This window comes from Populus alba, chromosome 6 (genome assembly GCF_005239225.2).
Source record: "Populus alba chromosome 6, ASM523922v2, whole genome shotgun sequence".
Taxonomy (NCBI): domain Eukaryota; kingdom Viridiplantae; phylum Streptophyta; class Magnoliopsida; order Malpighiales; family Salicaceae; genus Populus; species Populus alba.
In genome coordinates, this window is record NC_133289.1 from 2,004,744 (window position 1) to 2,015,066 (window position 10,323).

The 10,323-nt window shown below is 33.7% G+C and overlaps 2 protein-coding genes and 1 long non-coding RNA gene across 3 annotated transcripts; 1 reads left to right on the forward strand and 2 right to left on the reverse strand.

Moving 5' to 3' along the window:
- Window positions 1–2,339: 2,339 nt before the first annotated feature.
- On the reverse strand, window positions 2,340–2,732 carry LOC140955751 (7-deoxyloganetin glucosyltransferase-like). The gene has a single exon (XM_073410255.1). The coding sequence runs from the start codon at window positions 2,730–2,732 to the stop codon at window positions 2,340–2,342; it is 393 nt and encodes a 130-aa protein (XP_073266356.1).
- A 740-nt stretch (window positions 2,733–3,472) lies between these two features.
- LOC118052923 (7-deoxyloganetin glucosyltransferase-like) lies at window positions 3,473–5,525 on the reverse strand. The gene is made up of 2 exons (XM_035064026.2): window positions 4,887–5,525; window positions 3,473–4,507 (listed from the first exon to the last, which is right to left on the reverse strand). Exons 1-2 carry the CDS (start codon window positions 5,401–5,403, stop codon window positions 3,582–3,584), a joined length of 1,443 nt encoding a protein of 480 aa, XP_034919917.1. The 5' UTR covers window positions 5,404–5,525; the 3' UTR covers window positions 3,473–3,581.
- A 1,065-nt stretch (window positions 5,526–6,590) lies between these two features.
- On the forward strand, window positions 6,591–9,747 carry LOC118052931 (uncharacterized). Its single transcript, XR_004688278.2, has 4 exons — window positions 6,591–6,841; window positions 6,947–7,028; window positions 8,885–8,929; window positions 9,435–9,747. It is a non-coding gene; the product is annotated as an uncharacterized lncRNA (long non-coding RNA).
- Window positions 9,748–10,323: the final 576 nt, after the last annotated feature.

Here is a 10,323-nt window from a genome sequence, read left to right on the forward strand (position 1 = left end):
GCAAAATTGGTAGAAAAATATTTGAGAAAATCACAAATTTTTTTCAAAGGATTTTTTGATTTTTTTTTTTTTTTTTTAATATAATAATAACATATAATATATTATTATATTGATACATTAAAAAAATTTTATGTTGCACAGTTGTAGAATGTGAACAGTTACTGTTCACGTTCTGCATGCAACCAAATGGTTGCAGAAGTTGGAGATGGGCGAAGAAGAAGGCTACTGGGCACGGTGGTGATCTGGCCACGGAGGACGTCGTGCGTTGGTGAGACCGGCGGTTGCTAGTGGCAGAGCAGGAAGAAAGAAGGAGAAGAAAATTTGCAGGAGAGAGAGGGACCAGCGGTGTATGCTTTGCCGTTGGTGAGGAGTTAAGGCGACCGCTGGTAGTGGAGATGGTGAGGGCTGGCGTGATGAAGGTAGCTGAGGTTGGAGCAAAGATGGTGGCTGGTGGCAAAGGAAGCAAAAGAAGAAGAAGAAAACGGGAGGGGCTGCAGAGAGGAGAGAGAAATCGAAGGTGGCTCTTGGTGGTCTGTTGGCAATTGTGTTGGGTTCCTGTGGTGTAGCTGGTGGTGGCTCCGGTTTGTTGGCTGGAACGGCGGGGAGAGAGATGGAGGGAAAAAAACTACAGAAATGGGGCAAAAGGGCTGGTTTTTGGCTAATTTTGGACCCAATTTTTCTCCTCCCTTAGGCCATCAACTCCGCCTCTATTTATAGGTGGTGGAAGAGGGTAATCTCGTCTTTACCGGGGTAAAATTTCAGCCCTTGATTCTTTTAGGAAGGATTCAAACCGTTGGCTCAAAAGTAGGCATAGGGCACTGTCAAATCTGTAGAAAAAGCTGTCTGAGTTGGCATGTTTACGTCGGCGCTACTTGGTTGCCATTCAGACTAAACTATTCACATGGGGGTGTAGAGTGACTGTAGAGGATCATTTCCGTGCAAGTTTGGTTAAATTTGATGGATGTTTGGTGCATTAAATGCACCTGAAAAGTAGGCAACCAGACCAACTTTAACCGGGTAAAAGAAGAAGACAATGAACAGTGTCGTCTGGTCCTCTTTTGAACTCAAAAAACTCAATTATACAAAATAAAATTTTAAAGACCAAATTACAAGTTTATAAAAAAATAAAAAAACACTGTTGAAATCCAAGGTGAAATATAAGAGGATGAGCAGTAATAAACATCGAAAATTGCCTAAAGGAAAACCTTGGCTCTTTTAGTTTTTATAAAACAATATTATTTTTGGTTTGGATTATTATCATCCCTTTTTTTATAATAAAAATTTTAGATTTATCATCGAAATTCACAAAATATTGATAAGATTCATTTAATTCAAAAAATATTGATTTATCTACATTCATATAATTGCTCTATTCTGTGTCTAAATATCATTAAAATTTTATGATTTTTTTTATTACATAACAAGCCATCAATAAAGATATTTCCCATAAATGAAAGTTAAGTTATTCAACCTTTGACTTGTTAGGCGAGATTTTTCATGAAAAGAAGCGTAGCGTGTAGTGTTTGTAAGGGATTCAGTCAGCAGGAACCCAAATTCATTGAACCATTTGGACGTAGATATGATGTTTTGTCCTTCGGGAACATTAATACTAAGCAATTATTAGTTCAATATATACATATACAGACAGACACACACTTCTCTGCCAGAGAGTTAAGCATATGAAAAAATATGTCAGGGCAATAGAAATATATACATATAAGGCATGGTGTATATTTGCATACACGATCTTTATCACAAATCAGGTCCTTGGTACACACAATGAAAGGCATGGTGTTTTTGGTATTTATCTTATTTTACTCATATTCTGAACTCAAAAAACTCAATTATACAAAATAAAATTTTGAAGATCAAATTAAAAGTTTATAAAAAAATACACTGTTGAAGCAGTAATAAACATCAAAAATTGCTAAAGGAAAACCTTGGCTCTTTTAGTTTTTACTTTAATATAAAAAACCAAACCGAACCAAATCAAAACTAGTTAGTTATATCTATTTTGGATTGATTTAAGTTTTTTTTATATATAAAATTTTAATTTAATTATTTTTTATAGCTAAAAACCAAACCAAATAAAAAATAATTCCCTCCCAACAATATATTGCTCCCTGTATTGCATCGTGATCTCATTGGTTCTGCCTTTCCTCTCCTCGCCTTTTGTAATTTATTTTGAGGGCTTGCAGCAGCCCCTTTCTTCAATCTTCACACAAAAAGGTTAAAAATAAAAAAGCACTTCATTACATTGAAACCACCATGTCACCTTGAGAACAATACATTCGTCTTCAGCTATAACTGTCTTTAGTTTAGCATGCTGTTTTATTTTTTCACGACAAAAGCACCTCCTTCACCAATTTGTCTAAATTCATAGACGATGAACCACTTGGACCATTGGCCTCCTCTGCTAGTTTTTTCCACTCCATGGCTTTCTTCTTCATGCTCTTACCTTTCTCTCCCTCCATCAACTCTCTCACAAGCTTCTCCACTTTATCTCTTTTCACATTGTTATCAATCTCCATTCCAATTCCCCACTCAGAGCATGTGTACCTACAGTTTGTTTGCTGATCAGCAAAGAATGGCCAACAAAGCATAGGCACACCAGAAGAAAGGCTCTCAATTGTTGATGTTAGCATTACGGAGACAACAATGTCCCACCATGTGCAAGTGGGAATACCTAATCTCCCACTTTGCACATGGTGGAGGACACAAATGGGTGGCATTAATCATGGCATGATTTATGCCCCTTCACCTCCCACCATTGTATATGTATATGAGCTGTGTGTGTGCGTAATAAACTGTGAGGAGAAGAAGAGAGTTACAGTTGCGTGAAACACAGAGAGAAGAGAGAACAGAGAAGAATAGATAGAGCTTGAGAGAGTAGAGTAGAGTTGAGAGAGTTTTATCTCCTCCTACTTTGGTTGTATTGTTTCTAAGATTGATTAATACAAACCAACTTTAACCGGGTAAAAGAAGAAAACAATGAACAGTGTCGTCTGGTCCTCTTTTAAACTCAAAAAACTCAATTATACAAAATAAAATTTTGAAGATCAAATTAAAAGTTTATAAGAAAAAAAAGAAAAAAACACTGTTGAAATCCAAGGTGAAATATAAGAGGATGAGCAGTAATAAACATCGAAAATTGCCAAACGAAAACCTTGGCTCTTTTAGTTTTTACTATAATAAATAAAATTATAGTACTTTCTCAATCTTCGGCCATTAAAAGGGGGTGAATCTAAAAGTAAATTGATGAAAATACTGCCTGTCGAGCAGACAGCAGAGAGCAGCTACACAGCTAGTTCTTGATATGTTTTCAAAACTCATATACGATCGAGTTTACCTCAACAATATATTGCTCCCTGTATTGCATCGTGATCTCATTGGTTCTGCCTTTCCTCTCCTCGCCTATTGTAATTTATTTTGAGGGCTTGCAGCCCCTTTCTTCAATCTTCACACAAAAAGGTGAAAAATAAAAAAGCACTTCATTACAATGAAACCACCATGTCACCTTGAGAACAATACATTCGTCTTCAGCTTTAACTGTCTTTAGTTTAGCATGCAGTTTTATTTTTTCACGACAAAAGCACTTCCTTCACCAATTTGTCTAAATTCATAGACGATGAACCACTTGGACCATTGGCCTCCTCTGCTAGTTTTTTCCACTCCATGGCTTTCTTCTTCATGCTCTTACCTTTCTCTCCCTCCATCAACTCTCTCACAAGCTTCTCCACTTTATCTCTTTCCGCATTGCTATCAATCTCCATTCCAATGCCCCACTCATTGCAAGTGTACCTACAGTTTGTTTGTTGATCACCAAAGAACGGCAAACAAAGCATGGGCACCCCAGAAGAAATGCTCTCAGCTGTTGAATTCCATCCACTATGTGTTAGGAAGCCTCCTATTGATGGGTGGTTCAGAACTTCCTCTTGTGGACACCAGTTTGAAATAAATCCTCTGTCTTTAGTCTCGACAGTGAATTCTGGTGGCAATATGGCGGAGTCGCCTGTGACCATGTCAGGCCTTATTATCCATAAAAATGGGTGACCACTTTTAGCAAGTCCCATTCCCAATTCAATCAGCTGCTGCTTTGTGGCGACCGCTACGCTACCAAAATTCACATAAAGCACGGAGTTTGGTTTCTTGGAATCAAGCCATTGGAGACACTCAACCTCTTCTTTCCATAGATTATATCCAATAGAATCTAGATCATCTTCTTTCATTTGATTGAGAAGTAATTGAAGTGGACCGATCGTGTAGACACGAGGAAACATTGAGTAAAGAGCACTCAAGACTTCTTTCTCCAAAGCATCAAAAGTATGGAAAATCACTGCAGAACCTTCAGAAGCTCTCTCAGCACATTCCATGCAGAAGTTGAAAAGGTAATCATCTGGATCTGTTGTACGAAGAAAACTTGAAAGATCCCTCAATCGTATATCTTTCATTCCTGGAATCCAGTCTAGTACTTGATCCAAATAGCCATTTGTTAAAAAGCTCTCGTCTGCGAACAAAAATTAAATGCAGGTGTAGCATACCAGTTATGGGCTAGTAAATGAAGGCAACAGAAGAAGAGGAATTAGCGTAAAATCAGAAGAGACGAAAGGTTCCCTAGCTTGAACTCAAATTTCAGGTTACGCAGCCGAAGGGCTACCCTGGAATGATAACCATGATCCAGCATAAACTACCAGGATATTGTACCATTCAATCAGAAAGTCTTAGTCCATATGAACTGATCAGTTAATGTAGTAATCTATTTATTTCGATGGATGACGGCTACGATGATGCAGCACATGAACTACTAGGATATTTATCTAATGCCCAAATGAAATAACAGAAAATCATAATGAAGTTGTGATTTCAATTCCAAATCTTTCTCTTACCTTTTAATGGAAACAGTCCTCTTTCTTTGAGCTCTTTATATTGCTTAAACTCCATGAAACTGCAAGCAGAGATAGAAAAGAACAAAGCAACAGGAATTCCATGCCTCTGAGCAGCAGTGATGGCAGCTGGAGCAAATCCATCAGATACAATGCAAGTCAATTGAGGAACATCAGAAGATGCTGTATCATTGAGCTTGGCAAGCAATTCATTAAATGGAGCTACCAAGTTCTTCTTGCAAGCCTCAAAAAGTGCTTGTACATCTTGGGTAGCATTCTCATCTGAAGGAGGGAGGCCATCTGGGATAGATTCGAACCGAAAGTCGGGCAAGCCATTCAGGGAAGAAGGGCCTCTAGATTCAAGCATGCGTCTATGGTTGAACTCTGTGTTCACAAAGGTTATGTGAAAACCTCGGTAATGCAGTAGTTTTGCTAGTTTAAGCATTGCCTTTACATGGCTTTGAGTTGGAAAAGGAATACAAATTACATGAGGCTTGTCAGCTAAGATTTTGCGAAACATGTCTGTAGCTCTTTCCTTCTTTCTCTAACTCTTTCTTTAGAGTAATTGTTTTGCTACTGTCGTCTGTCAAAGTGAAGCAAACACTTTACACAGGATACCTTTTGTTATCAACAAGACTCTATATATAAAATAGCAGCCAAGTAGAGGTACATTATGGATTTTATCTTCTCTTTTAATTTTAATATAATTAAAATCATTATTCTAGACTGATACGGGCCATGGAAATTATTGGCTTATATATCATTACTTTGAAAACTGGAAAAATTTTGTGGTTGTCTATTAATGTCAGCCTGCCGCATGTCAAAACGCATATTTTTTCGTCTAACAGTCAATAGCAACTATTCAATATTCAATGACTGATCAGCCACCTGTTTCTGCTCTCAATGATTTTTCTCGTGGAATTTCATTTCGGCATTATTTGCTAACAATATACTCTTCACAAACTTGAAAAGGAGTTGTTATTCAAGGAAAACCATCGGCGTGTTGTTACTTATTTTTTGCATATGAAAATATATGGCAGTGCAATATAAATATAACAGAACTCTAAAACGCGTGGGAAAGTACTGTGCTTTCCCCACAAAACAATTTTCTTTCTAAGTGCTGTGTTGTTTTTTTATGGAACGATTTTCTATATTAGTTAGTATTATATTATAGAAAGAGTTGTACCTGTCAGATTTTAATGGGGAGAATTGTAGCTAGCTGCTGATTTGACTTGCAAAAGTTGCATCTAGCATCATATTAATGTATTAAATGCTTTGCAAATATACACTGTTTTATTTTTGTTTTTTTCCGTCGAGTCTTCTCTTCTTATCTGCAGTGGGAAATGCAAAGGCGAGATCATGATGGTGCATTAAATGTTTTAAATTCTTTAACAATTTATTGTAGTCTTTTCTTTGTTTCCTTGCGCAACTTGGTTGCTTTTAGATGAACATTTGTCTTTGTTTGATTATTATTATATTATTAAAAAGTACTATAGATTGAAAACTATTAAAGCAAGATCATGATGGTGCATTAAATGTTTTAAATGCTTTAACAATTTACTATAGACTTTGCTTTTTTTCCCTGCACAAGTTCGTTGTTTGTTGATTATTATTATATTATTAAAAGCATTGTAGATTGAAAACTATTAAAGCGACATCATCATGTGTCTGTATTAAATGCTTTGAAAATTTACACTGTTTTTCCTTTGTTTTTTGCAATTCTGTCTTTTCTTCGTGGGAAGACATCATCATATTTCTGTATTGAATGCTTTGAAAATTTACACTGTTTTTTCTTTGCTTTTTGCAATTCAGTCTTTTCTTCGTGGGAAACAATTTTACTTGCACAAGCGAGATCATGATGGTGCCTTAAATCCTTTTACAATTTTCTGCAGTTTCTTTTTCTTGCCCTCTTTGTTGCCTTCCGTTTTGGTTTTGTTTTCCAGCAACTTCTCTAATTAGTATGCTTTCGTTCTTTCTCTTTTAATTATTATGATTTTTATGACTTCTTAATCTTATTTTATTGTAACTCATAGGATGTTGGTCTCTTTCCATTTGCTTTGAAGGGTTTGCTTCTTCCATTACATTCAAGAGGATACTCAGTTTTTGACAGCTTTTTGTTTGACTCTTGGTGATCAGAATTTCCAGGTTATTCCATTACTATTTGTCTTTCTTTTCAGTTGTTCTTTTTAATGTTGTGTGTTTTTTTAGTTTGCATGGGTTGTTCATTCAGCTACTGTTGATCGAAATTGCCTGCTTATTTCATTGCACTTTGATTTTCTTTTTATTCGGTGTTTCTAAAGTTTGTTTTTTTTTCTTCCTGGTTTTATTGGATTCTTCACATGTTTTGTGAAGTTTTCTTTTTTTCATTGCACTTTAGACAACCTTAGAAGGGGACAATTTAAAAAAAAAACTAATTTTGAACAAACCATCCTTTTTTTTTTTTTGTTTTCAAAGAAAATGGTCTTCAATTTGAAGCAAAATTAATCTCAAATTTAATCGTTGAGTTTTGTAACATAATAAACCCATGATTACTTGAAACTTAAAAGGGATCTAGGGAGACAAATTGGGAAAAAAATAAAAATAAATATGCCCCAATCTTTTAGTTTAAGAAACAGATAAATTGGAAAAAAAAGAAATAAATATATTAGTTCTCAGGATTGCCAAATTTTGTTAAATGATGTTCGGCAGCATTACATTGTTAATGTTGTAGTTAAAAATAATATAATAATCTCTTTATAATAAGATTTTTTTCTAAAAAAAAAGTAATTATAAAAAAATTGCTCAGAGATTATTTAATATCTCTCTCTCACACACACATCATGTAAGTTAATCATCAGAGTCTAGAAAAAAAATGGGTTTGTGGCAGAGAAATCTGGTGAAATAATAGCAAGGGGACACGGATATTTGAAATTTATACAGCTGTCCAAGACTACAACTCATGGAATACTTATATTTAATTAATGACTATACGCAAATTCACATATAAATTTATGAATAATCTTTTGTCACTATTTAATTATATAAATTAGGCTAAAACAATAGAGATCCCCTGAACTATTCTCGATTGACATTTCATTTTTCTCATTTTATTTTAATAAATTATGGTGAGTAGTCAATTAATTTTATTTAGTAGCTAATTAATTGTAATTCAACCTAATATTAGTGTTTTTAGTTGCTTAAAAGATCTGAACTTTGAATCTTTCCTATATAATAATATATATAAAAAAGCTATTCATAATTTAGGGAGTTTTTATGAGGTTTCTGGTGAGAATTTATTTGGTAGGTGTGTATTTATATCATCAGGGGTCCAAAAAGGAATGAAGTGCATGGATGCCATTAGTTTGTGTTGCAAAGTTTGGGAAATTTCAATTTATAAATACGTGTTTATTTTTGATGGTGCTTAATTAAATTATGTAATCATTTTTAATTAAAAGCAGCATCAGCTAGATATAAACATTACATTTTCCATTGTGCTTGGGAGGTGAATATTTTAAAACAATATCTTTTTACATGTAATATCAAAAGAAAAATTCAAAATGTTCGATGGCATATGCAAATTAACACTTTTCTACATGATTGCAATACATGTATTAATGGTATGAATAACATTTCAGGAAATTACATGAGTTTAAGAACATGAGCTTACAACAGATTTCACATGCCTGATGATCATATAAAGAGGGGAGGTCATAATTCCCTGTTTTTTTAGCAGTATTTACATATATCAAACTACGAATTACAATTGGATTTTATAAATAAAAAAAATTCTTGCCCTATTTTTTAAAAGATTACAGAACATAAGACACTCTCATTAAATAAATAACAAAATTATTTCCCTTATTCTTTGCAGCTTATACAATTTTGCTTGGGCTTAGAATATGTTGGCTCATCTTTTTTTATTATTTTTTTTGTTCTTTCATGCCTGATTTTCCAAGTCTTATGCCCACGTCTATTTGTTTTTATCCTTGCACATATTAATCAAAATTTCACGCTATTTTTAGGTCCTTTGAAGAGGTCGCTTTTATTTATCGTCAACATTTTCTCAGGTTTGTTTTGTGCCTCTCTCTTATTTACTTTATGCATTTCTATTGCCTTGCATGCTTAATCATTCTTATGGTATTCCAATGTTTAACAACATTTAATGTTCTGTTTTTAGTTGCTTGATCTTTTATTCTTATATCTTCATCCTTTCTTCAACATGTTAATTTTGTGGAATTATGTTTTTTATTCCTTAATTAAACCAATCAGTAGTTTTCTAGCTAAGCCTATCCATCATCATGTCTTATGACATGTTAAGGATTTCAATCCAATGTCGTTCCTTTTCCTTACAAGCCAGTTAATCTTTGCCCAACACCTAATTTCATGATGTTTTTTTCTTTGATTGCTTATTATCCCTATGTTTACATGGTTTTCTATAGAAAGTGCATGTCATTAAGATTTTCTCTATCCAAGTGTTTTCTTTAACTTAACCATCATCCTGTCCTAATGATGGTTTTTTTAGTGTTTTTTTTTTTTCATTTGCCTTGATATTTGTTTACATGGTTTATTTAGAGCAACGAGATGACAAGTCCTCACGGACATGTTCAGCCGGATGAGTATGTGTCATCTTCTCAATATTCACAATTTGCTTTTAATGACTATGAAACTCCCGTTGATAGAATCTTGCTATCCGATAACCCAAGCCGGATTACTACAGTGTTTCCCTTGCATGATTTTTGTTTAGTTGCAGTGTTTCCCCCACATGTTTATTTTTTAAATTATCTTTGTTAAATTTATTTTTTTAATATTGAGTTGGTTGAAAATTTAGCTTTAGCTTTAGTTTTCCCCACGTTTTTTTCATTATAATTATTATTATATTGTATTATATTATATGACTGTTTTTTTTTTTTTGTTGTTTTCTTTTTAATTTTTTTTTAATGAATTTTTTTTGGTTTGATTTATTTTGTTAATGTTAAATTATTTTTTTATTTAGTTATCATATTTTCATGATAATCTCGGGTTTGATAGGTTAACCTGATTTGACGAGTTATTTTTTTCATTTAGTTTAGTTTGTTAAAGTTAATTTTCTTTCTATTTAATTATCAGATTTTCATGACACGTATCCTGGGCTTAACAGGTTAACTTGGTTTGATGGGTTAACCCAGTTAATTCTAGGTAAACCCGTCATTTTTTTTTCTATTTAGTTATCAAACTTTCATGACGCAAATCCTAGATTTTACGAGGTAACCTGGTTTAAAGAGTTAACCCAATTAATTCAATTTTTTTTCTTTTTCTTCATTAGTTTTTTCTTTTATGTTGATTTTTTTTTAATTACTCTATTTAATTATCACACTTTTATGACACGACCTTATAGCCAGACCCACATCCAATATTCTTGGGTCTGGTGTTACAGACCAGACTCACTTAAACTTGGGCCATACAAGTTTAATTTTATTATTAA

What these genes read in the sequence shown, in the direction of transcription:
- LOC140955751 (XM_073410255.1), bottom strand. Translation starts at nt 2,732, where the DNA reads ATGCCACCCATTTGTGTCCTCCACCATGTGCAAAGTGGGAGATTAGGT.
- LOC118052923 (XM_035064026.2), bottom strand. Translation starts at nt 5,403, where the DNA reads ATGTTTCGCAAAATCTTAGCTGACAAGCCTCATGTAATTTGTATTCCT. An exon ending in AGGACTGTTTCCATTAAAAG is followed by an intron (nt 4,508 to 4,886) that starts GTAAGAGAAAGA and finishes TTTTGTTCGCAG; the next exon opens with ACGAGAGCTTTTTAACAAAT.